This window comes from Glycine max, chromosome 13 (genome assembly GCF_000004515.6).
Source record: "Glycine max cultivar Williams 82 chromosome 13, Glycine_max_v4.0, whole genome shotgun sequence".
In the NCBI taxonomy this organism is placed as follows: Eukaryota; Viridiplantae; Streptophyta; class Magnoliopsida; order Fabales; family Fabaceae; genus Glycine; species Glycine max.
The window spans coordinates 37,265,743-37,290,448 of NC_038249.2; the positions used below are offsets into that span (position 1 = coordinate 37,265,743).

Here is a 24,706-nt window from a genome sequence, read left to right on the forward strand (position 1 = left end):
TTGATTTAATTGATAAAAGTGAAATCAATCATAGTTAATAACGAATATATAAACAAAAATTAAATTTTAATTGGTTGTAATTTTGATTGATTTCACAAATAAAAAATTAAATACACAGCTAATTTGAGGTAAATTCGACATAAAAAAGGTAAAACAACAATGAATAAATATTACTAATTTATTAATATCACATGAATTTTCAACAAAATTATTAAGTTGCTTCAAGTTTCCTTTTTCTTATATTAAAACTCAAATTATCAAATAAAAGTAAGAAGATTGATAAGCTTTTATTTGATAAGCAAAGAAAACACATGCAATCATATGTATTAAACAAAAATTATTGTTCTACAAAAACAAAAATCCATAAGTATATACACACATATATATATATATATATATATATATATATATATATATATATATATATATATATATAATTTTTATTCTCCAAAGAGATGAGAAAAGGACATGATGATTGTAGAGGTGTTCATGGATACCAGTCATCCTATAAATTATTTGGGTTGGATATTTTTGTATTTAAGTCAAATCTAACTCAAGCTATTTAAATTTATTAAGTTTTGAGTTGGGTCATGAATTTTAATATTTGGATCCGTTAATCTGATGATCCGGTCCATTGACCTATTAATTTATATTAAATTATTATTATTATTATATGTAATATATATTTTTTGATTAAAAAAATCAATTACTATTATTATGAAACTTAAAACTAAGAGTGAGACCATCTTTTTTTTTAGTTGTCATGATTTCACTTAGTCACTCATAAAATTAAGATTTTAACTCCCAACTTAATTTATTTTACTTTTTAATTTATTTTAAACTATTTTACATTTAGTTGAAGTTTCAGTGTTCGTTTGACTATTTGAGAAAACATTGAAATTTTCAGGCTATGTTATAATAATTTTAGTTTTTGGATTGTTAGATGTGGGTGTGATGCTTGAACTTGTTTATTATATTTCAATTTTTACATAATATTTAACATATTATGTTAGCCTATATGATGATGATGATAATAATATGATTTTTTCACTGATTTTTTTATACTATTTGACTACACATGACAATTATAAGTAATGTATTTAGTATTTCATTTAATAAAAAATCTAATTTATAAAAAATAACAAAGAAAAAAAAATATTTTGATCTATTGACCCAATTTAATCCAAATCGTTTTCAAACAAGTTGGTTTGTGTTGGATTTTTTTTTTAAAAAAAAAAATCTTGGAAAATCAATCCAAACAAGCCCTTTAAATTTGATTGGGTTTGATTATAGGTTTCATCATACCCAAACCAAGCTAGCGTATATCCCTACATCATTGCCTTGCCCCATTGTCATGTATGTTCACAATCATTACTTATGCAATTTTGTGTGTTAAATAATTACAAATTTGAATAAAATTAAAATACATTTCAATTTTTAAAATTATTTTATTTTAATTTTAATTTGAAATGACATATATGTCCTTGTCCTGCCCCCATTATCATGATTATTCACAATCATTACTTATACATTTTCATTACTTGCTATCCGTCCTGTGTGAAAAAATACGAATAATATATGTAGTTAAGATATTATATATGGATAAGAAATATTGTATTATTTTATTGTATATTATGATGTAATCTTATTGTTGACCAATAAGAAAATCACAAAATAACATAATAATTGTTGGAACTCAAAATTTGGTCACAAAATAACCATTGAACAACTTTGTATCAATCCAAAAGCGTGAATGTCACACTTACATTAAGTATCACCTTGTCCCTTATATTAGAGTATTATATTCCTACATGTGAAATTTATAAATACATATTTATTCTGTGCTAAATTTTGATATTCCCTGTCTCTCTAATTATTTAATAGTAATTTTTCAAAATCCCCAATGTTGATGTGATCATGTTGGACTTCAATTTCAAATTCATAAATGGATGATGTTGTATCTTCAATTTGGCTATTTGGGATTTCTTCTTATTTCGTAAAGAGATATTCCATGAGTTTAAGATGCATCCTTCCTCAAGATATCAGAAATACAATAGTCAAACACATATATAATATAGGAAAAAAAAGTAGGATCACACCGTGACTCAAACTCCCACACACTATCTTCACGGACTTTTTAATTGTCTTTGACCTTCTCTAATACAATGTTGATGAGATCGTATTGGACTTAATTTAAAAAATAGAGAATGTATCTTCAATTTAACTGATTGAGATTACTCCAATAATCTCATTAAAGAGGAACTCCGTCACACCGTGGCTCAACCTCCCAAACACTTCCTCCATCCTCAAATGTCTCCATCCTCAAATGTTTCCATAACTGTCTCTAACCTTTTCTAATAATATTTTAAAAAAATATTCTATGACTAAGAACTATTGACAAAGCGAATAGTTCAATTTTAATTTGTTATTTTTCTGGACATATTTTTAGCTATAATACAACAATTAATAATTATTGACGAAGATAATAAATCAAATTAATTTTTGATGCGCAAACATGAAAAAAAGTTATTAAGATTAAGTGATTTTTTTCTAATAGGACAACACATGGTGACATTATTATAATTGTTTCATTGTCTTATCTTAATTAGATGCATGACAATTGCTTATTTTAGTTACAACAACAATCTTGATCTATTTTCCAATAAGACCAATACTATGCAAAGCGTGGAACTAGTTTTAATTTGATATTTTTCAATATAAAAGATGCTGAAAATAACATTGAACGTGTAATGATTCAAATGAAGGGAGGTCAACTATAAGTATATTTGGATAAAAGATAGTAGTATACTGTGGCGCATGTGTGAATATGTTTATAAAGTAAACAAAACTAGATAAAGATAAAATTGTTAATAAAATTGTGCCCTAGAATTCTAATTAAACCTTGATATTGTAATTATGACATTTTTTTTATTAAAGTCAAAATAGTTCCTTATTCGAGTTTTGAATTGCTGAAAACAAATACCAAGTTATTATGATTTTTCTCGTAAAACTTGGTCAAAATTAAAGGTAAAGGGAAGAAAACCTTTTGTTTTGAATGAGAAATTGAAAGGTATTAAAGGAGCTCTAAAGGAATGGTCTAAACAACACGGTGAGGATTTTGATGGGAGGATTGTGGAAGCAAACAAGGAGGTCGATGATATTGATAAGCTGGGAGAATTACAAGATCTGGTTGATAAGCAGCATAATAGAAGGTAAGACATGTTACAAAGTAAAAACTGAAAATTACAACATAGTCACAATATTCAAGAGACATTGAAGCCTGAGATAACATAATCAAGGTTTGTTTCCACTATGTGCAGTGATGGATCTACATGAAAGGTAATGGAGACAATAATTTCTATAAAGTAAATTTTTTTTATTTGAATATATTGAATAAATATTTTTTTTCATAAAAATAGATGTTTCTCTCATTAGATTTTTTTTAAAATAAATGTAAATAGTTGTAAAAGATTAAAAAGAGAATAAATTAATACTAATTTCATCCACTTTATCCTTTTAAATTTTACTGTTCTTAATTTTTATTATCATTTTTAATAAAACTTATATAATTTTTTGTAACAGTGTGAACAAAAGTCATAACATGTTTTATTCATATTAGGCATATTAAAAAGTTTGAATACAAGCTTCATAACATCAGCATTAGGATGTCATAATCTAGAATGCCAAGTGGCAAAAGAAGTGGCACTACTAGAGACAGTATTTACAACATAAGTATTTTTTTACCATGGAAAAATATATAATCAGCTATGTTATGGAACACTTTTACAGACTTTTATTTCAACTACCCCTAGACTTATGGTCCTTATTAATTATGCATGGTGCAAGGCCCGCACCCTAAAAGTATATATTATTGGCGTAAACTTGAACTCAAAATCATGGACTAAATTGGAACTCAAATTGCATAAAATAAAATAATAGAAGTAGGAATATATGTGAATATATATTTGTGTTGTATTGAATAGTATCAAATGATGACAGAAAATCAACAAAATTGTGTCATGATGGAGAATATCAACCACGAGTGCCTAACCAATGGTACTGGTTAATCAACCCAGCGAGAGTAATAACTTATTTTTGTAATTTTTTTTACTATAAACTAATTTGTAGAAATAATTTTATATCTTTCCAATGGTGACATAAGGTATTTATATTTCGGTTTTCCTTAAAATATTAAACGTCTAAACTTATAAAAACAATATATAATTAAATAATAATGTGCAAATAAAGCACGAGGCATTTAATATTCTAATATTTTTATGAAATACTTCTTTTAAGTTGAATTATAAATTTGATTAATTTAAAATATTTATTTATAGCCTCTGTTTAAAATATAAACTCCAAAGAAAATAAAATTAAATTTAAAAGAACAAATACATTTTATATCTTTACAAATACCATTTAATTTTAGTCCGCGCATTACAATGTTGAAATAAAATGTACAAATTTTAAGTTTTGAATTATCATAAAATTATAATCAATTATGCATATTAGTACATACAGATATATATTTGATAATTTCAAATAATATTGCCAAAAACTGAAGATATCTTTGATTATAAATTGAACAAAAATATAGTTTCAGAATCTTAGTATTGTATTCCATAAACACAAATCTTAGTATTGTATTATGCTTAGATTTCTCACATTTTTTTGGTAAAAAAAAAATAAACATAACCGAAATAAATTTGTACTTTTGAAAAAAAAATATTAAACCCCTGTAAAACGCTTTTTTTATTTTATAAATTTTATTATCCTAAGAGAGAAAACTGGATTGGAACCAAAACTTCCCTTTTTTTCAACATTTATTTTTTCCTTATTAAGTAATTAAAATAAGAGTTTAATTATCATACAGTATAAAAATAAATTTAAAATTATTATTTAATAATAAATTATCATTAAAATAATTTTTAATTAATTATTATAAAAGTTAGCTTTAAACTTCTACACTATCATAATGTATAATCTATTTTTTCTTAAAATAATTGATTGTTTGAGTCATTAAAAAAATTAACATTTTTCAAAAATAAATTTCAAAGTTTGCATAGATTTGGTGTAATAATAACAAATACTACTATTTTTTTATTATTAAACTTGAAGATAATTGAGCTTGAGCCCCAAGTTATAACCAAAAGATTGTAATGAAGGTTAGCTTTGTGACAAAAGCTGTCTCATACACTTTTTATTTGATTGGGGCACACACAAGATAGGATATAGTAAAAGCTAAAAAATATCGAAGCCATGATGGCAAAGTAGTAAATAAATGAGAAATGGTGTCTGTTTCTGAAAGTAGCCGTGTCTGGCTTCGACGTAATCTATAATGATATATCCGACTTGTCTACGTGCGAAGTCATATAAAAGAAATCTCTGTCTCACTTTAAACTACTACAATTTGACTTCTGAAAAAATGAATTTTAAAATTATTATTATAAAAATTAATATCTCTAACTATGAGATAATGTAAAATTAGATAATAATATAATTTTTTTATTTAGTTCAGTAAAAAAACTTATTTAATAAAATATAATTTTTTTATACTATCAACAAATTCTCTTTTCGAATAATCAAAGTATATTCAAACATTTACTAGAACTACTGTCAGAATCCTTTAAAAAAAGAAGTACTGTGAGAAAAATAACAAATTTTAACTGCAGCAGAAAATAAAATAAAATAATAAATATATCAAACAATCATTTTATTTTGTCCATGCATCAAAATGCTATAATAACATGGCTTTAGTTTTCATAAAAAGCAAACATAGTGATATTTTAAATTAAATTTTAATTTCTCCAAATCATATAAAATTATTAATAATAAATTTTAATTAATTATATAATAAATCAATTGTCGAGTAAATTACACAGGCCAAATTACTAGTCAATGTTAAATCTTAGTCTTCAATATATTTTAAAAAATAAAATATAGCACAATATTAATTATTAAAAATAAAAATTTAATTATACTACTATTTAATTACATATTATTACATATCATAAATTTATTAACTATTATAATTATGAAAAATAATTTAAAGATCATATTTCAAATACTTTTTAATTGGTTATGAGTTATGATTATAAAAATCTTTACATTTTTGGTTGGGAAGAAAAACAATTAAAAATATATTTTATCTTGTTTAGTTGGAGAGAAAGTGAAAAAATGACTTCTAAAAATAAAAATTCAAAATCTTATTTCCTTTTCAATGTTCTTCTCAATTTAAATTTTTAGTTTTGTCTTCTCTCTTTTTTTTCTTTGAACCGAACAGACAAAAAGGTACATAAAAGATGAGCTCTTGATATTTTAATAAATTTTTATAATTTATTTTAGGGTGATAATTAAATTAATCCATGATGATAAATTGATCCATAAAAAATAAAAAAATATAAATTTATTTATAAATATGTAAAAAGTATGACAAATTAATTTGTCAAATTTTTTATACATTTATATATTAAATTTATATTTTTAATTTTTCAAACATCAATTTATCATTGCATTTACATACAAAAATTTAATTATTCATCTTTTTTACATCTTTATCAGTGTCATCATAACCTTGACTAATATGCATGATAAAAAAAATAGAGAAGAAAATATACAAATAACAAAAACTTTTTCTTCTATTCAATAGAAAAAAATAAAATAAAAATTTAAAAAATAATAAATTCAAAATTTTGTTTTTTTCCTTCTTTTTTTTTCTTTCATCAATCTAAATTTAAAACTTTTCTTACATCCATCACTTTTCTTTGTAACCAAACCCAACAATGCAAAAGGTTGTTGACACACATTGTCTTCTAAAATATACTGCTATACTATCCAAACATTTCCACACTTGTACGACAGTAGAAGTGCTCAAGTCCTTTGAATTTTCTTTTCAGAAGCCAATCGATTAATGAAGCCGCGCCCCCACTCAGCAACACTAAGGTCTCTCTCTCCTCAATTTTTAACTTAACTTTCACACACTTTCTCTCTCTCTCTTTCTTTCTCATGTTCTGCATAACCATATAACACCCGCGTGAACGTTCACTCTTTTTATTTTTTTCTTTCTTCGTTCTTGTTGTGGAACAAATAACCAAAGGATTGAACCTTCGAAGAGCACCATGGACCCTGACGTCATCGAGATTCCTCCCCCAATTCACCACCCTCCAAGATTCCGCGAGCAGAACAAGGCAAGCTCTTTCCACCGATTCAAAGTTTCGTTTTTGTTTCTTTGGGAATTCATGGGGGGGTTTGTTTGATCGTTTTTTCTCTGATGGGTGTCTCCGATTCGTTCAAAGTTCTGATCTTTCTGAAGATTCTAAATCTGGGTTTTCGCTTTTCAGCCATGATCGTGTGTTGTTTTGGTTTGTGTTTGTGTTTGTGTTGTGTGTTGTTTTCAGTTGTTACAATTTTTTCCCCTTTTCTGGTTCAAAGTAACTGTTTTTGCTGTCGTTGAGACAACCTTTTCGTGTTTGTTGCTGCATGTGAGTTTTGTTATTGGAAATGGAATGGGTTTAGTGTGACGTGTGCGTTCTGACATTGTAAATTTTTTACCATGTTGTGGATTATGGTCATGATCACGTTGTTATTACCAAGGGATTGGAGTTTTGGGGCTTTTGTTGTATTCCTTGGAATGGAAAAGGAACTACTATGCTATAAATAGTCTTTGGACGATACATTGGTTAAAATTTCTGTTTATTTATTTATTTTTTGCAACTTTAGTCTGATCATATCTTTTTTTCTCCCTGGTGTTGTCAGTGTACCTAATAATTGATAATTGATGTCTCATGTGATTGAGAAACTTCCAAATCACATGGTTATTTCTTCTCAGGTTGTTCTATTGTGGCGATATATGCGTGCTATGCATGTGAATTGCTGGTGATATTTTCTTGGTATGATTTAGAGGATAATAAGGTTAAGCGAGCTGTGTTATGAGGGAAACTTGGCAGTGGGTTGGTTTTTATGATTGGATCTATTTCCTACGGCCTTCAAGGATAATTTGTATGCCATTGCAAATTGGGTTTGTGTCTAATGCATTTCCATGAATTATTGTCTCAAACCAAGGAAAAATTAAAATGTATTTTTTTTTGTTCACTCATGGCTAGGTCCGATAGACTATACTAATTTGTGCTGGCTATTAGTTTATTTCTCTTCGTGCTTCTTAGTCTAATAGGCACCTGGGCCATCAGAAAGGTCAATTTGATTGAGTGAGTTACATTGCCTCTCTTGATTGGTTAAGGACTTTTGAATAAAACAGTAATATCTTGCTGTAAAAAGTTAAAATCAAGACAGTAGAGCTTATATATGCATGTGTAATAAGGTTTTGTTATCATCACAATAGTTGTACTGTTTGTCTCACCTGTAGTTAGCCCTGGAATGGCAAATTGGATACTTCTGTACTATTTTTCTTGTCATGCATAAACTGTTTTTCATCATCTGATTGTGAAAGGGCATTACAATGAACTAGTCAAGGCCTACTTTTGTGTCATTTATGTGCAAGTCCGTTGCAGATGAAAATGTTTCTAGCCACTGCTCTTAGGAAATTGTAAAATGAAACAGTTTGTGGGTTGGGTATCAGTCTTGTGTTTCATTCATTTGTTTTTTTCCTTGGAACTTTAGCTTTCTTCATTTTTCTATTATGCTGCCTGTTTCCTATGTGTAAACAACTGTATGTGATTCTGTTCTTTCATTCAAGGTATGAACGTTGTAGTTGTTGGGCCTGTGTGGTTAACCTGTAAATTGTAATACAGTTTGTACTCTTGTTGTAGTTATAGTAGGTACAAGCAAAACATTGTGTTTGTAGGAAAAGTAAAAAGGAAAGTGAGGAATCCCTTTCTGTAATAACATATATTTCTTTTTGTTTTTTTCTCTACTGTATGTGAGGTTTTTAACTTGATCATTTTTTTGATATCTTCTCCAGTGTAATTATATATATTTTTTTTATTAAATCACCCTCACTTGCCTTGGATTTTTTTCCTGACTACTTAGTTGTCCCCTTTATTTTGGAAACCTAGAAAAATCTTTTTACTAAAGAGGAAGTTTTTAACAAAGAAAGAAAAATCAAGGGAGGTTTGTGTAGGTTACTAGGTTTACAAAGGTATGATTTCAGTTTGGGGAGGTTTGTATTGATTTTCAGAATATGGGGGAGATTTTTTCTTGGAGATTCCATGCGTACTCTTTGTTTTTATGAAGCTACCAGTACTTTCAGAAATTAGGGGCCAATATTTAACATTGAGCCCATTTAATTGAATTACAAATACACAAATAACTTGCTGTATTTATATTTCAAGTAAGTGGGACACATGGGCAAATATTAACCACTAATTATTAAGGGGTACTAGTGCTCTCACAAAACAGAAGAATACCATTGAACAACTCTCTAGTATAATTAAATTAAAATTGAAAATACAAGGGAAGATTGTTTTACTATGGTTTGTATTTGCTTTTGTTCAGTTTGAAAACCTCATAAGCATTGCTGTTTTCTTTTATATATTTTCCTCTTATTTTTGTCTATTTTATGAATCTTTCTATGAGTCTACATTGTCTTTATTCACATGTAATAATTGAATTTTACTTTTCTAGGTCATTTTGCATGATGTGATTGACATTGATGACGACTCTGAGGATGTAGTGATAATTGGTGAAAAAGTTAATAATAGTAACAAAGGGAAGACAATTGACGCCGTTCATGATGATCATCAAGTTGTGGTTTGTATAAGATTTATTTTTTGTTGTTTCTTGCGTCAGATGTACAGTATCTTTTCCAACATGAAAATAACTGACATTTTGCTTGAAATCATTTTCAGAAAACGGCTGATTATACTTACTCTCTGCCTGGTGTGGAAAATTTTGGATCAGTTAGTGGGATTGCATCTTCTAACAATTTTCCTTCAGTGTCAAATAATATGATCAACATTGATGGTCATGGGTCTGATCAATCATATGACGATGATGACTACATTGATATTTTGTCGGAAGATTATATGGATGTAGATGAGTATGCTTTATTACAGAAACACTTTGATAATGTGGATATACCTCCTGGAATTGAAGCACCTTTTACTTGGTTGCCACCAGACTATGTTGTAGGTTCAAAGAAGACTGAAAATAGTACATTGTATCCTTGGCATCATATGCAATCTAATGCTAATAAAAGTCCCATGACACCCTCTTCTCAGCCCTCTTTGTCATTAGAGCCAACTAACTCTAAAATTCAAGCATCTTTAGGGAGTGCTATTAACATTCCAATCAAAATGGGTAATGTTGATCACTCTTCCGGAGCAGAGTTGTCTTCTCAATTTTTTTCTGAACCTGCCCCTTCTAAGATGAAATCAGCTACTTCAAAACTCAGAGGGTGTACTTCAAATGCTTCATTAGGAGTGGAGTCATCTAAGTCTCAGTGGTTTTCGAGGCCTTTCCATAGTAAAAAGAAGCCTGCTTCAACATACCATGGTTTTAACTACCATCCAGAGGCCACGAAGCTGCCACATGCAGGTGAGCTGCCATATTGGGGGCAATTTAAAACTGCTAAGAAGGAAGCTGGCAGTAGCATTTCATCCCATTCAACTTTCATTGGACATCATGGATCATTGTATCCTCCAGGAATAGAATCAGGAAAAACTTGGTGGAAGATTTCTCATAATACTAAACCATTTTCTACTCATCTTAATAATATTCCTAATCATATTTATTATCCATTTGATCCTCTTGTTGCCCATCCGGAGCATGTGTTTGATAACAACTGGGTTAACGATTCTGCCAGAGATGGATTTGATGGAAAAACTGTGGATGGCCCTATTGTGACAATATCGGATGAAGCCAAAGAGGAAATTCTGAGGAAACTCCAAAGTTTTAAACAATTTGACACTGTTGAAGACACTTCAGACCATCACTTTTTTCGCAGTAATTCTTCAATGCATCAGGTAAATTTTTCAAATGCTATTTCACTCTTTGATTCAGTTCTGAGCTTAATTATTTGGGTTTACCATGAACCTATTTCTTGAACAGCCTCCCAAGAATTGGGCTAAAAAAATCCAGGAAGAGTGGAGGATTTTGGAGAAGGATTTGCCAGGTGAGTTTGTTTCAGTATTCCTGTTACAAATAGCTGTACTATTTTTCTTGCCATATCCAATTTAGTCTTTAAATACTTTCAAGCATTATTATTTTTTTGATAGAGCTTTGTTGAAAGAACTCCAATCATTGTCTTGGCTGATTTTATGATTTATCCTATAGAATAATGGTTATTGACTTTTTATTCAGAAGAGTTCCGATACTTGTTCTGATATTGGAAGTTACACATAGAAATAACTATACATTTTTTTCTGAATACCATAAAGTGCAACCTGCCACTGGCATCTTGCTCAATCTCTCACTGTTTCTGACTCTTTCTTTTGCCCCTTTCAGCTTCAATATTTGTCAGAGTTTATGAATCAAGGATGGATCTTTTAAGGGCTGTGATTATTGGAGCAGAAGGGACTCCTTATCATGATGGCCTTTTCTTTTTTGATGTTTTCTTTCCCAGTGCCTATCCCAATGTACCGCCGGTATGTGGTTGGGGATACTGTTTCTGACTCGCATTATTTTATTGTTCACACTTCACTCTTTTAAAACGAAGTCTGACACAAGGGGTATCTTTTCATGGCAGAAAGTCCACTACCACTCTGGAGGTCTTCGGCTCAACCCAAATTTGTATGCTTGTGGCAAAGTATGCCTTAGTCTACTTAACACCTGGTCCGGCAGCAAAAATGAGAAGTGGGTTCCAGGCATGTCAACAATTCTCCAGGTTCTGGTATCTATACAAGGTCTAATCCTGAATACTAAGCCTTACTTTAATGAACCTGGATATGCACACATGAGTGGTTCAGCAAATGGTGAAAAGATGTCTTTTCAGTATAATGAGGACACATTCATTCTATCATTGAGGACAATGATGTATATGATACGAAAGCCTCCAAAGGTTTGATTTCTAGTCCTGGTTCGATTTTTTATATCTCTAGCAAGGTTGTTTTGCATTGTTCACTTGGTAGTTCCTTGTTTATTTTTTATTTTTTTGGGGGAGGGAGGAAGGAAGGGGTGGGGGGCAATTAAAGAAGCAATGCCAAGGCATGCTTTTGCCTTTCAGTGGAAGGTAAGAAAAAGAAATATACAGTGTTAGATAATCTAGGAATCAAATGTAAAATTTTAGAATAAACTTAGCATATTACATATAAGAAAATGCTCGATGTCTTCTTTTAGCGAATTAGTGTCTTCTTTACTTTGTTGAAAGGATAAGTTATACACAGGTTTTCATTCGTCAGTAATTGAGATCTCTTGTCTTGGCCATTTTTCCACATAAGGCCCTGTACCAAAATGTACTCTGAGAGATTTCAGTACCGTAAATGGATCTTAGTACTTTGGAAGATTAGTTTCTATCTCTCGGCTATGGGATACCCTAAGTTAAAATAAGGTTCTTTGGGATGGTTTTTGCCCCATCCCTCTAGATTAAAAGTTCCTAAACCTAGGGGCTCAAATGCGGCAGATCCCGAGGGGTGGAGAATTTGCCTATCCCTATGAGGAACTGCTTGTATCTCCTTACCTTGTTCGATTTAGTTAGCTTTTCAACATCTTTGTGCTTTTGTAGTTTCTTGACTTTAACTATTCATTGTAAGTCATCACTAATAACGGATCCTTAGTCTTATCAACATATGCCTACTTCATTGATCTATGGAAAATGGGGATCATGTGAATGAAGAATAAGTGCTGTAATACACAAACACACACACACATGCATATTTTAAATGATTGTTGCCTCAAACTTGTTTCTATTTTCTTTTTGTGGGTTCAAAATTAACCTTTCAATTCTATTTTTGGTTTCAGAATTTCGAGGACCTTGTTAAGGGGCATTTCTGCAACCGAGCTAGCGATATTCTGGTGGCATGTAAGGCATACATGGAAGGTGCTCAAGTTGGGTGTTTGGTCAAAGGAGGGGTTCAGGACGTTGATGAGGGAGACAGAAGCTGCTCACAGCAGTTCAAGGATTCTTTATCCGGATATATGAACATGCTTGTCAAAGAATTTGCTAAAGTTGGAGCAAAGGACATTGATAAATTGCTGCCTCCAGCAACAACTCCAGTAGCGATCAAACCATCAGGTGTAAGTATTGCCTGAGGCTACAAACCCGAACCTAACATTTCTCTTGGATAAACCAAATTTTGAGGCTTGATACACCAAATGACACATTTATGTTTTTCTTACTGCCATATTTATGTTTTGTTTTTCAATAGTTGACTCTTGATATCTGCTCTCTTATTTTCATGAACATATAGAACAATTGCCTGCCCATAATTGTATATAGTTGCAAATAAAAATATAACACCTTGTTAGTTTGACATAAGATCACTGATCATAGTATTCTGCCCTATGTGTGTTTGCTTATTATGTTTTGTTGTCTTCTCTCATATTTAGCAAAAAAAAAAAAGGTAAGCAAATTTATAACATGAGCTCTTTTTTTGTAAATTGGTGCTGCTTTAATTTGATCTAATAAACCTCCATTAAAAAAGAAAACAACTGAAAAAAAGGTTAAATAGCCGGTTTTATTAAGAATAATGATATATATGAATACCCCATTAATAACTATCATTTCTCTCTATAGCCGGTTATATTATACCTATATTTTTTTTCTTCTATATAACTATTTCTTTATCTTATTTGATGTCAAATAACACATAAGGTGTCTAAGAATCATTTTTGGTTTATGCAAAATCGGTTCCCATAGCATATAAGCCTACAATTCATGAGTTGTACCGGTTTTGAAAATTTAGTATCAGATTCGTTTAGATTTCATAAATTTTCTTTTGGTTTTGATCACTTATCAAAATTTGGATTTAAAATTTGATTTGATCTAGGAATCCGTTTGGTTTAACTTTCCATGAAAAACTTTTTTTATTTAAAAAAGTACATTTAAATTCTTTTAACGTTTTAATTGAAGATTTTTAAAAAATCAAAATGGGATATGAATCTCTTGCTCCACACATTCACATTTTATTTTTTATAATTATTAAATTAAAAATACGTATCACATCTACATTTCACTTTTTTTTTTAGTCTGGATATTTTTCTTCTACTTCTTTTTCTCTTTGGGTATCTATAAGCACATGGGTGTCATTAACCATTTCTCTAAAGTTAGAGTCAATGGTATGGAACTTTTTGTCTCCACCATTCATTGCAATCTTGAGATTACTATTGCTATGGAATATCTTTCAAAGCGTAGGCTCGAGAAATTTGAGACTAATACCTTAGCTCCATTTACCCTACTGCAAGTGAGATGAGACAAAGAAAGAATGATATTAGTTCAACTTATATTTGAAAAATAATATTCTTGTTTTACATTTTTCTAACGATAATTTTAAAAATTATTTTTGTTATTTAACACGTTTCTGTAACTTTGATTGAGTAAAAGGAATTTGGTTTTTTTAAGGTGTCCAAAATTGTCAGTTTAAGCTAATTATTTACTATCATTTTGATTTCTAAATATATGTCAATATTATCATTTAAGTTATATTTTTTCTTGAAACTTTGATTAAAGTGATTAACTAACAGATTTCATTTTCAAGTACTTATTTATTTATTTTTAGTTTCAGAAATTAATGTGACAGCAAATCAACAATACACACTTTTTGCTACAATAATTTTTAATTTTTAATCCTATCCCAGTTCTACCGGTCAATACTGTAGGCTCACAAGACTCGTCGCTGCTTCATGGGATGTTAGTTCCTGTATTTCCACTATTGCTTCCAATCCAAAATGCTAAATGTAATGAAGTATTGAGTGTTGTTAGGTGCACCCAGTATTTAATTAAAATATTAAAACTGTCCCTACGCTTTTTTTGTATTTGTGATGGGTGTATGTGAGGATGATCCATAAATTGTACGAATCAAGTTGATCCGTAAGGTTTCTACGGATTAAGTTGATCCGTAAGATTTTTACGGATCAACTTAAATGGCTTACGGATCAAGGATATTTTCATCATTTTTTCTTAAGTGCTGGGTACACCAGTAATAATACTGGGTGCACCTAGCAACACCCTGAAGTATTTCGGATTAAACTTTCTAAAATGGAATGGAGCCTTGGGCTACATTTAGGCCCATTTTCTTTTAACGTCGTGTTGTTGTTTCACAACTCATACTAGTGGACAATGATATATATATATAAAATTTTACTGAACTAGAGAATGATGATCTAATATTGAGATTTGGTGTTTTTTTCTTTCATATTGGTTTAAATTAATTAGGGTCCGTTTGGGGTGGTATGTAGTGTTTTCAAAAATTTTAAAATCAACAACTAATTTTTAATTTTAGTTTCAAAAAATTTATAAACCAGTTTTTAAAATATGATCGGTTTCAAATAAATTAATTTTGAAAGTTTCATATCGTATTAAAATTAGTTTAAAAGTGTTTATGTGTGATGGTAATGATAATGATAACAATGATGATGTCATCATTAGTAGCGATGATAGAGATATTAGTGATGGTTGCGATGACACTAACAATGACAATGATAATGGTGGTGTGGATAATGATGTTAGTGGTGACGATGGTGACAATGACAATGGTGTTGGTGGTGACACCAAGTGGTGGTACTGGTTGTGACAACGTTGTTAGTGAGTGTGGTGGCAGTGACATAGTGATGTTAATGACGATGATAGTGATGGTGATGACAACAATGGTGATGCTGACTATGGTGTGGTGGTGACAACAATAAAAAATATCATTATCAAATGTAAGAAATGTGTATTTTTTGACACTAAAATTCAAATACACAACTTTTTTTTGTTTTAAAAATGAATGTAAAGTTGTTTGGAAAATAATATAAAAATTATTTCAACTCCATTTTTACCAAACAAGTTTTATTTTAAAGATTACATCTAAAACTCAAAAACTAAAACTCGCAACCACTCCAAATGAGTCCTTATTAATTTTGAGGATTACTAATCTATGTTGAAGAACCATATTTGATTATTTTTAGTTGGACTTCTCTTTTTAATTACATTTTTTCATTTAAATTTGGTGTATTTTGATATATATGAATTATATTTTAAATCATTTAAACCTAATTTGGTATTTTGTATTTTTTTAAAATTTATATATTTTTAATTATTATGTATTAGTATACTTTAATTGTAGTTTTGTATTTATTTAATTTTATAAATTTACAATACATAATATAATATTGAGATTGATATATTGTATTTATAAATTATTCTATATATTATGAAGTCTTGATCAAATAAGAAAAGAAAATCTAAGTCACAAAATTATATATAAACAGTCAAAATTAGAAATACCTTAAAAATTATTTAACTTTTAAAATACTGATTTTTATATTTTAATTTAAATTATTTATAATAATAAAATCCAACTATTAATATTTATTTTTTCTGGTTCGCATGCTAAAAAGTTTCATTTTATAGGGCTCCCTCAACTTCTATCCCAATTTAGAAGCTGCACAAAAGCTTCATTGCTTTCACGCGTTCTTTGGCCTCTTCTTCAAGACGACTTGTTAGATTGTATTTGGGGATGAAGAGTGGATTATTTATAAATTTTATATAAGCTTGGTTAAATATAAATTTTATATAAGCTTGGTTAAATACACACCTATTGTGTAATTTTTTCACTCCTTCTGTAGTATATATATATTTTTTCCCTTAACACTATTTGCATGAGGGATAAAACATAGAAGAAAGAAACATGGGAAAAAGAAATAAAAAGGAAAAATATAGAGTAGAAATAAGATGAAAACAATGTATTGTTTTAATGGAAAAACATATGAGAGAAAAAAGTTGTAAAAGTTCTTTCTTCTTATTTGAATGAATGAAAAAGATATTATAAAAGAAAAAAGTAAATTATATAAAATATATTTTTAATTATAACGATAACAATAAATTCAATTTAACCATAAAAATCTAAAATTTGTACTATAATATTTTTATATTAATAGAAAAGACGTTATAGGCTAAAGCTGCCGGATTTGAGCCTGGTTTTTGGATTAAATCAAATAAACAACTATTCGAATTTTGACGTCTTCTTGGGCCTTGACTAAAAACAGTTATCGCAATTAATATGGGAGCATGACTTGTTCCAAGTCTTTGTGGGGGGTTGAACAAGAGCACGCCCTTATATTATATATATACATCGATATAAAATACTCAACATTACAATATGTCGATTTCATTATTATGGATGGCACCTACAGAAATTGCCGGCCACACCTTTGTTCTCTTACTCAACAATAAGTCAAAAAACATCGAAGAAAACGTTCCCAAGTTTGAAGTTTCTATATCCATTTGTTCACTCCATGCCATTCACTCATAATTATCAAATCAAGCCTTATCAACTTATTTGGAAACTGATTTGTTTTTAATATGCATAACAAATCCTTATTAAAGAAAATTAATTATATCATATCTTTATCAGAAGAAATCAAATTAAATATAATAAATAATGATTTTTTTATATATATATATTTTACCAATTGTAAATTTTTAGTTGTTGTGTGTAAAAATGAGGTGTTGGATTTATATCCACTCAAAAATTCCTCACCCATCAATTTCATACTTAATCTGGATTTAATGATTTCCGATTCAGCAAGGCACTGTAAAAAAAATCGATATATATTTTTTTCCTCATAAAGATAAATACGTACGATGGCGGAGAGAAAAATAAGTGACCGTTTGCAAAGGGTAAATATCAATTAATAATCGTTTAAGAGGGCCTTAGAAATGTCAGTGCTTGAGCATGCAAAAAGGCACTTGTGATTGTGAGAGAGACGTAATGGAATGGTGCGGCACCGAGAAAAAAAACTAATGATTCTAAGAAACTTATTTATTTAAGAGTTTCTTCTACAAATCACTTTGAACTTGATCTTATAACAAGAGCTTAAGCAACAAAATATACTCACAAACAAACTATTCCTTGTCAACTCTCTTTTAATAATACTTAGAGCCAAGTGGGAATCTACCCTCTTGAATGAAAGTGAATAATCTAATATCCATTGATCATGAACGTTACTATATCCACCAAGTCATACACAAGACTAGTAAAATGGGTCCATAAGCCATAATGAACATTTAGGTTATTTTCCAAGACTAAAATTAGAAAATTCATCAAAACTTCCTAGAATTTTTGTCAGAAAAAAAAACTTGTATGACTTTGGCATACTATACTAGTCTCATTTGCCATTCACATTCAGTGGAACATAGCAGAAGCATAGAGATATACCATACCATATTATATATAACACCGAATTGAATTCTTGCTTTGTTTCTCTACCTTTGATCATGATCATGGATTCTCTTCTCTCCATCCTCTTCTTTCTTCTCACTCTATCTTCTCTCAACCCTTCCTTTGCTTCACAACCCTCTTACCAAGACCACTGTGGCTCCATAGTTCCAGAGTCAACTCCCAATGAAAACACTCACAATTCTTCCCCTTTTGATGATCATCAAAGAGGTTACTTCACAGGTGGTGATAGCATCATCGATGGTGGAACTTCCTTAAACCAATACTTTGACCTCCAACCAATGTACATACGTGCAACCAAGTTCTCTGACTTGTTCAATGTTGAAGCCACTGTTTCACTCACATCCAGCATATCTTACTACTGGAACTCAAGCCATGGTGACAGCTTAAGATATGAACGGAAACGCCGCTACCGTAGAAACCATGTGTACTTCAAGCTTGAAGGGTTCTGGTCTGAGTCTTCAGGGAAGGCTTGCATGGTAGGGAAAGGAAATGGTTATTCTAAGACAGGTAAGCATCTTAATTTGGATGCTGTGTTTAAGCTTGATAAGGTTTTCAGTGCAAGCAATATCACTAGCTTGGTTAATGGAAGCTTGGAGAGCTTGAGTTCTCCAAAGGATGAGAGCTACTTCGAACCCATTTCTGTGGTGATGTTTCCAAAAGCAAATTACAAATATACCTTGAATTCCACAGAAGTTACCAATGAGTTCTCTTCTGGGAGTGATGCTATGAAGGGTGGTTTGTCATTGAGTTCATTGAGTTTTTGTTCTCGTCCCCTCTCAAGGGCTATTAGAAGGCTCCCATTAGAGTTCTCTCCTGAGTGCAATTCTTCAAAGAACTGCACTCCTTTTAGTGAGAATTCTGGTCCACTGCCATTTCTAGTGTCTTTGAAAGGCATTGAGTGTTCCATTTCTAACAACAAGCATAGGTTGCGGATTCTGGTGAGGTTTTTGAATACTAGTAACTATTGGATTAGCCAGAGTTTCAATCCTAAAACTATGTTGGTAGGAGAGGGATGGTGGGATGAGAAGAAAAACATGTTGTGTGTAGTGGCTTGTCATATCATAGAATCATCCTTGGCTGGCACGCATGTGGGTGATTGCTCAATAAGACTAAGATTGAGATTCCCCTCAACTTGGTCAATCAACAGCACTAGTAGCATAGTTGGCCAAATTTGGAGCAACAAGAGTACTAATGATTCAGGCTACTTCAAGAAGATAACATTTAGAAATGAAGATGATGGTAGTGTGGGAATTCAAGCTACAAAGTATGAGTATAGCCTACTAGACAGAGCTAAGAAGTCATGCCCAGCACCCAAGCCTGTGAAGAACAAGGAGAAAAGATATCCAGATGCCAATTCTTATGACATGAGATTTGACATGGCAGTTAGAGAGTCCAACAAAAGAGTAGCATGGGGTTATTCATCTCCCTTGGCTGTTGGTGGTGAGATCTCTACCATAGATCAGATCTCAAGCTCCATTACAGTGGACTCTACCTTTGATCAGAATGTCTCAAGCTCCATTGTAGAATCTCCTGAGGTAGTACTCCACAGTGGTGGCTTGTTTAACATCAGCTACAAAATCTCACTGTGGCCTAATTCAACCTCAAATGATAAGAATTCCCTGCTTAATCATTCCTCTGGGTCAGTGAGGATTTCTGCTGAAGGAATTTATGATTCTGGAGAAGGAAGCTTGTGTATGATAGGCTGCCGCGATCTTCACTTGAACTCTCTCACACCAACAGCTCATTCTGTGGATTGTGAGATTGTGGTGAAGTTTCAGCTACCACCATTAGATGAAAGAAGTGGAATCTACATCAAGGGAAGCATCGAAAGCACACGCAAAAAGTCAGATTCTCTATACTTCAAACCTTTGGAGTTATCTTCAGCTGCATTTTACACTGAAGCAGCAGAAAAATTAGTTTGGAGAATGGATATGGAGACCATCATGGTTCTGATATCTACCACTCTAGCATCTGTTTTTGTGGGATTGCAGCTTTACCATGTGAAGAGACACCCCAATGTGCTCCCCTTGCTCTCACTTGTTATGATGGCAATGCTTACTTTGGGATACATGATACCCCTTGTTCTGAACTTTGAGGCACTTATTGCTCAAAATCCTAACAACAAAAACTTTGTGTTTGGAAATGTTGTGTGGCTTGAAGTGAATGAAATAGCTGTGAGGCTAATCACCATGGTGGCTTTCTTGTTGCAATTCCGACTCCTTCAGCTAACTTGGTCATCAAGAAAGAGTGATGAAAGCAATAAAGGCCTTTGGATTGCTGAGAGAAAGGCTACTTGTGTCACTTTAGCCTTGTACGCTGCTGGTTTATTGATTGCATTGCTGTTGAAGTTGAAGAAAGATGGAGATGCGGTTCCTGTCATTACTCCATTGAACCAACACCATTCATCTTGGGAGAACATAAAATCTTATGGCGGTTTGGTATTGGATGGTTTTCTCTTGCCACAAATCATTCTAAACCTGTTCTCGAACATGAGGGGCAACGTTCTTTCATGTTCTTTTTACTTTGGAACCACTTTTGTGAGACTGTTGCCACATGCTTATGATCTTTACAGGACTCATAATTATGCTCGCGTAGATAGTGGATCATACTTCTATGCAGATCCAAGTGCAGATTTTTACTCCACTGCTTGGGATATTGTGATTCCATTGGGAGGTGTCCTGCTTGCTATCATTATCTACTTGCAGCAACGTTTTGGCGCTCATTGTATTCTTCCTCAAAGATTCAAAGGGTCTAAGGTATATGAAAAGGTTCCTGTGGTTGCTGAATCAGAAGCTGAAGTAGAGACCGCCAACTTGTAAAATTCACTTTTTGATACCTAAGTTCAAATGGTATAATCATGGTGAATCAAAATTAGGCCATTTCTAATCTCATGCATTCTAGCTATAAAGTTGTGTTGTTGCAATATATGTAGTGTAAGCAAAATAAATTTTGTTGCAGTAAAGAACTGTTCATGTGGCTGATTAAGCGAAGCATTGTCTGCTAAGAAAATTTTAATTCAAAATACAGGCTCAGTATCAGTACTTTGGTAGGTGAGAGACTTGGATCATATAGATTCTCTAGATAATGTTTTTCAAATTACGGAAAGTTTGGTTCCTAAAACTTTATCGAAGTATTTGAGTGATTTTCATTAAAAAAAAGTAAATTGATAAAAATATGAATTTTTTAATTATATTTCTTATCTTAAGGATGTTACTGAAATAAAGACAGGGATCTTATTTTTATAATTTGGAATTAAGGATGCTATCATTTTTTTTTAAGTTTAGAATGTTGTTAAAATTTGAATATTCCGTTACACTTTGAGGCTTTATTTATAGAGTACAACGATAAAAATTTAATTGGTACACTGCATAACATATCTGGTATTCTCTTGAAATTATTTTTCTACCAAAGAACCAAAAATAACTTTTTGAAGCCCACTACGTAACAAAAGTTAAAATCTTTTGAACATATCAAAAAGCCAAGCTTCTCACAAGTTAATGAAACACACAATATGAAATACGACGCTTTACAGCCAAGGGTAGGAAAGAAAAATTCGTATAAAGATTCCTCAAACTTAAAGACAAAATGCTCTTATGTTTAGCTATCATTAGAGTATATCTAAATAATTGTTGAAAACAGTTTGCAAGAGCTGTTAGTTTTTGCTAACAACACTTCACTAGTATTAGGCTATTAGTCTATTAACAGAATTTTCCTCTTATTCTGTTACTTTGTTTTGTATGGTCACATTTTCTTCAAAACTTACATCATCCACTTTGTAACTCATCATGTTTTTAATAAACAATTTCGACAAACCGGGCAAGTGGAATTGTCCTTCAACCAATGCTCTATGCAGTAAGAATGAAATAAGTGATTACAAGCTGGAAGAATTTGGCAAGATTCCCCGGTGATGAAGCTCTCCAAACATATGACACAATCACTACTTCAAAATGATCTCAACTCATAATCTTGATCTTGTCCATAAATTACGAGTTGTGGCAGTTTGATTGATGGCCCTTTATGAATTGATCTCATCTCAGAAGCTTGTATATATGTTTGTAATCTTTCCCTATTATCACTTATTCTTCCCTCTTCAACATCATCCCCAAGTCTTTCAAGAAGAATATCAGATATAGTTTCAAAGATTTTTAATAGAAGAAGAAGAACTATTGTTGAAAATATGGTAGCTATACAAAGACATACGAACAATATTAGAATCACATTAGAAGCATTGGCAATAAAATATGAAAATGTAAGAGGGTCCGGGGGAAATGATTGAGAAGCAGCAGCAGCCATGTTTAATTATTTGAGAAACAAATTTTGGTTACCTTGGCTAACTTTTTTTTTTTTTGGTTTTTTTCGTTAGGGAATTGTAGCTTACGGGTTACATTAATGTCAAGTCTCTTGGATTTTGTTGAGGAAAGAGAATGAATAATTTGAACATGACATAATTACATTTGTTGCAAATACCAAATATAGATGCCTTGGTTTGCATAGTCTTTATCTTTAGAAAAAAAATATAATCCGGTAAAGATGGCAGGGTTTTCAATAATAGACTTTTGTCATACCCTTGAATTGACAACTTTGCAAATGGAATCTTTGACATAATATTTACTGTAGTAGTTGTAAGTGATGAAGCCCAATTCGCAAAAGCTCACAGGAAACCTCATATTCTAAAAACAAGAAAGTATTACATGATGCAAGAATCTTATGCATGTTCTCAATTAATCTTTATGTGATCGTAATTAAGCTTTAATAACTTTTTTTCATAAATTAAAAGTCTCAATTAAATGTCCTGGAAAAAATGTGGGGACTATGTATATGTGGTAATCTAGGATTAGGTAATAATGTTTCCTAAAAATCATTTAACCGTTGGAAGTGGAAACAGATTCCTCTCTTTTTCTTTCTTCATTTTGTATTTTGTTGGTACACAAGAGGGGCAGGAAAGCCAGAACCAGAATCTTTGTGATGGAAATATAGTCGCAAAATAAAAAATAAATAAATAAATAAATAAAAGTGGCAAATTTGACAAAGCTTAACATGGTGAGTAAAATATGGAGAACATTTTTTTCCAGTTAAATTGCTTAAATTTAAATCTCAGTGGCAGAATATAATTATGGAAAAGAAAATGCTGATTTGCAGGAAATGAATTTGGTGAAAGTTGTACACATTGACAAGAATTTGGCGATGATTATTTCAAAATTGCGTTTTCTTTAACTACCCTTTCTGGTCCCGTTTTATGAAAGACATCAATCCTTTTTTTTCTTTTTTTACAAGGAAACCAATAATTCATGCCGATTTTACTGTGGAAGCTAGGACCATTTTTCAAAGGAGCTTACGAGTTTATATATCAGTCTTATAGAAGTAGAACCATTAAATTCGATGGTCATAGTTAAAATTAAAAAAATAAAATAGTAGTCGCATAAGAGTTGTACAACATTTTCATCATATTTCTTTAATTTGTAAATTTGAAACTGTTGTCTCTGAATTTGCTAAATGAGTAATACCCTCTTCAACATCATGGCACAATTTAATCTACAACTAAATTTGTTCAAATTAATTTATAGCGATATACAATTCTATGTACACTTTTCACAATTAAAAATTATCTATATACAACTACGACATATTGGGCAAGTTAGTTTCTTCTGCAACCAGTGGTCTATGCAATCAGAATGAAAAATGTGCTTGCACTCGGGAAAAACTTGACACAATTGACTAACTTTGAATTCTTCCATGCAAATGGCACATTCCTCACCACAACTTCTTGTGACACCATGCTTTCCATAATTCACCAAAGGGGGCAATTTCTTGGAAGCTCTAAGTCTTTGTCCTCTTTTCTCATTAAAAGCTCCTTCAAATGCAGTCACCAATGCCCAAGGATGCACAAGGGCATGAAATATTGTAAAATGGTGAGATGGCTCAGTTTCCCCATAATTGGCTAAATGAGTATTAGTATTACCCTCTTCAATATCATGTTCAATTGGCCTCATTTCCAATAACCAGAAGAACAAACCGTTGAGAATTCGATACAAGATGAAGAACAACACTGTGAGTATGAATAGAACAATGAATAGAGTTGGAAGATCAAATGTGATGACATACACATACACGTGCATCAAACCATCAAATTGTTCGCCCAATGGAAACAATTCTGTGAACTCGGCCATGATGTGTTTTTGTGTATGTTTTAACGGTGAATTGATGAAAACTTAGTGTGTGAAAATGACAATGACAATTGGTGTAATGTTTTTATAGGTGCCAAGAAATTGTTAGGGATCTAGAATGTGAGGTCTGACCTTAATAGTCCCCGATGACAGAATGCATAAATATCCGTTAACCGTTTAGTGAGGGAAAAAAGGCTGGCATCAGGAAGAAATTAAGAAACAAAACAAGATAACTAGAAACAACTAAAGGCTCGTAGGTTTGGTTTG

General features: G+C 31.1%; 3 protein-coding genes across 4 annotated transcripts; 2 read left to right on the forward strand and 1 right to left on the reverse strand.

Moving 5' to 3' along the window:
- Window positions 1-6,795: 6,795 nt before the first annotated feature.
- On the forward strand, window positions 6,796-13,369 carry LOC100810772 (uncharacterized). Of its 2 annotated transcripts, none has more exons than XM_006594708.4 (8): window positions 6,796-6,942; window positions 7,097-7,187; window positions 9,580-9,699; window positions 9,804-10,919; window positions 11,005-11,068; window positions 11,401-11,540; window positions 11,642-11,953; window positions 12,853-13,369. In XM_006594708.4, the coding sequence occupies exons 1-8, from the start codon at window positions 6,911-6,913 to the stop codon at window positions 13,141-13,143; spliced, it is 2,166 nt and encodes a 721-aa protein (XP_006594771.1). In that variant the 5' UTR covers window positions 6,796-6,910; the 3' UTR covers window positions 13,144-13,369. The 2 variants fall into 2 exon arrangements, with proteins under 2 accessions (XP_006594771.1, XP_006594770.1); XM_006594707.4 differs by having other exon boundaries at window positions 6,797-6,942; window positions 9,580-9,705.
- A 4,947-nt stretch (window positions 13,370-18,316) lies between these two features.
- LOC102664055 (uncharacterized) lies at window positions 18,317-21,094 on the forward strand. The gene has a single exon (XM_006595375.1). The coding sequence runs from the start codon at window positions 18,317-18,319 to the stop codon at window positions 21,092-21,094; it is 2,778 nt and encodes a 925-aa protein (XP_006595438.1).
- A 2,787-nt stretch (window positions 21,095-23,881) lies between these two features.
- On the reverse strand, window positions 23,882-24,442 carry LOC102664186 (putative RING-H2 finger protein ATL19). The gene has a single exon (XM_006595376.1). The coding sequence runs from the start codon at window positions 24,440-24,442 to the stop codon at window positions 23,882-23,884; it is 561 nt and encodes a 186-aa protein (XP_006595439.1).
- Between the last annotated feature and the right edge of the window lie 264 nt (window positions 24,443-24,706).

Excerpts from the sequence above, each read along its gene's own strand:
- LOC100810772 (XM_006594707.4), top strand. The coding sequence starts at position 6,911 with ATGAAGCCGCGCCCCCACTCAGCAACACTAAG. Across the intron at positions 11,069-11,400 it reads TTTGGAGAAGGATTTGCCAG|CTTCAATATTTGTCAGAGTT; the intron begins GTGAGTTTGTTT and ends TGCCCCTTTCAG. Across the intron at positions 11,541-11,641 it reads CCTATCCCAATGTACCGCCG|AAAGTCCACTACCACTCTGG; the intron begins GTATGTGGTTGG and ends TTTTCATGGCAG.
- LOC102664055 (XM_006595375.1), top strand. The coding sequence starts at position 18,317 with ATGGATTCTCTTCTCTCCATCCTCTTCTTTCTTCTCACTCTATCTTCT.
- LOC102664186 (XM_006595376.1), bottom strand. The coding sequence starts at position 24,442 with ATGGCCGAGTTCACAGAATTGTTTCCATTGGGCGAACAATTTGATGGT.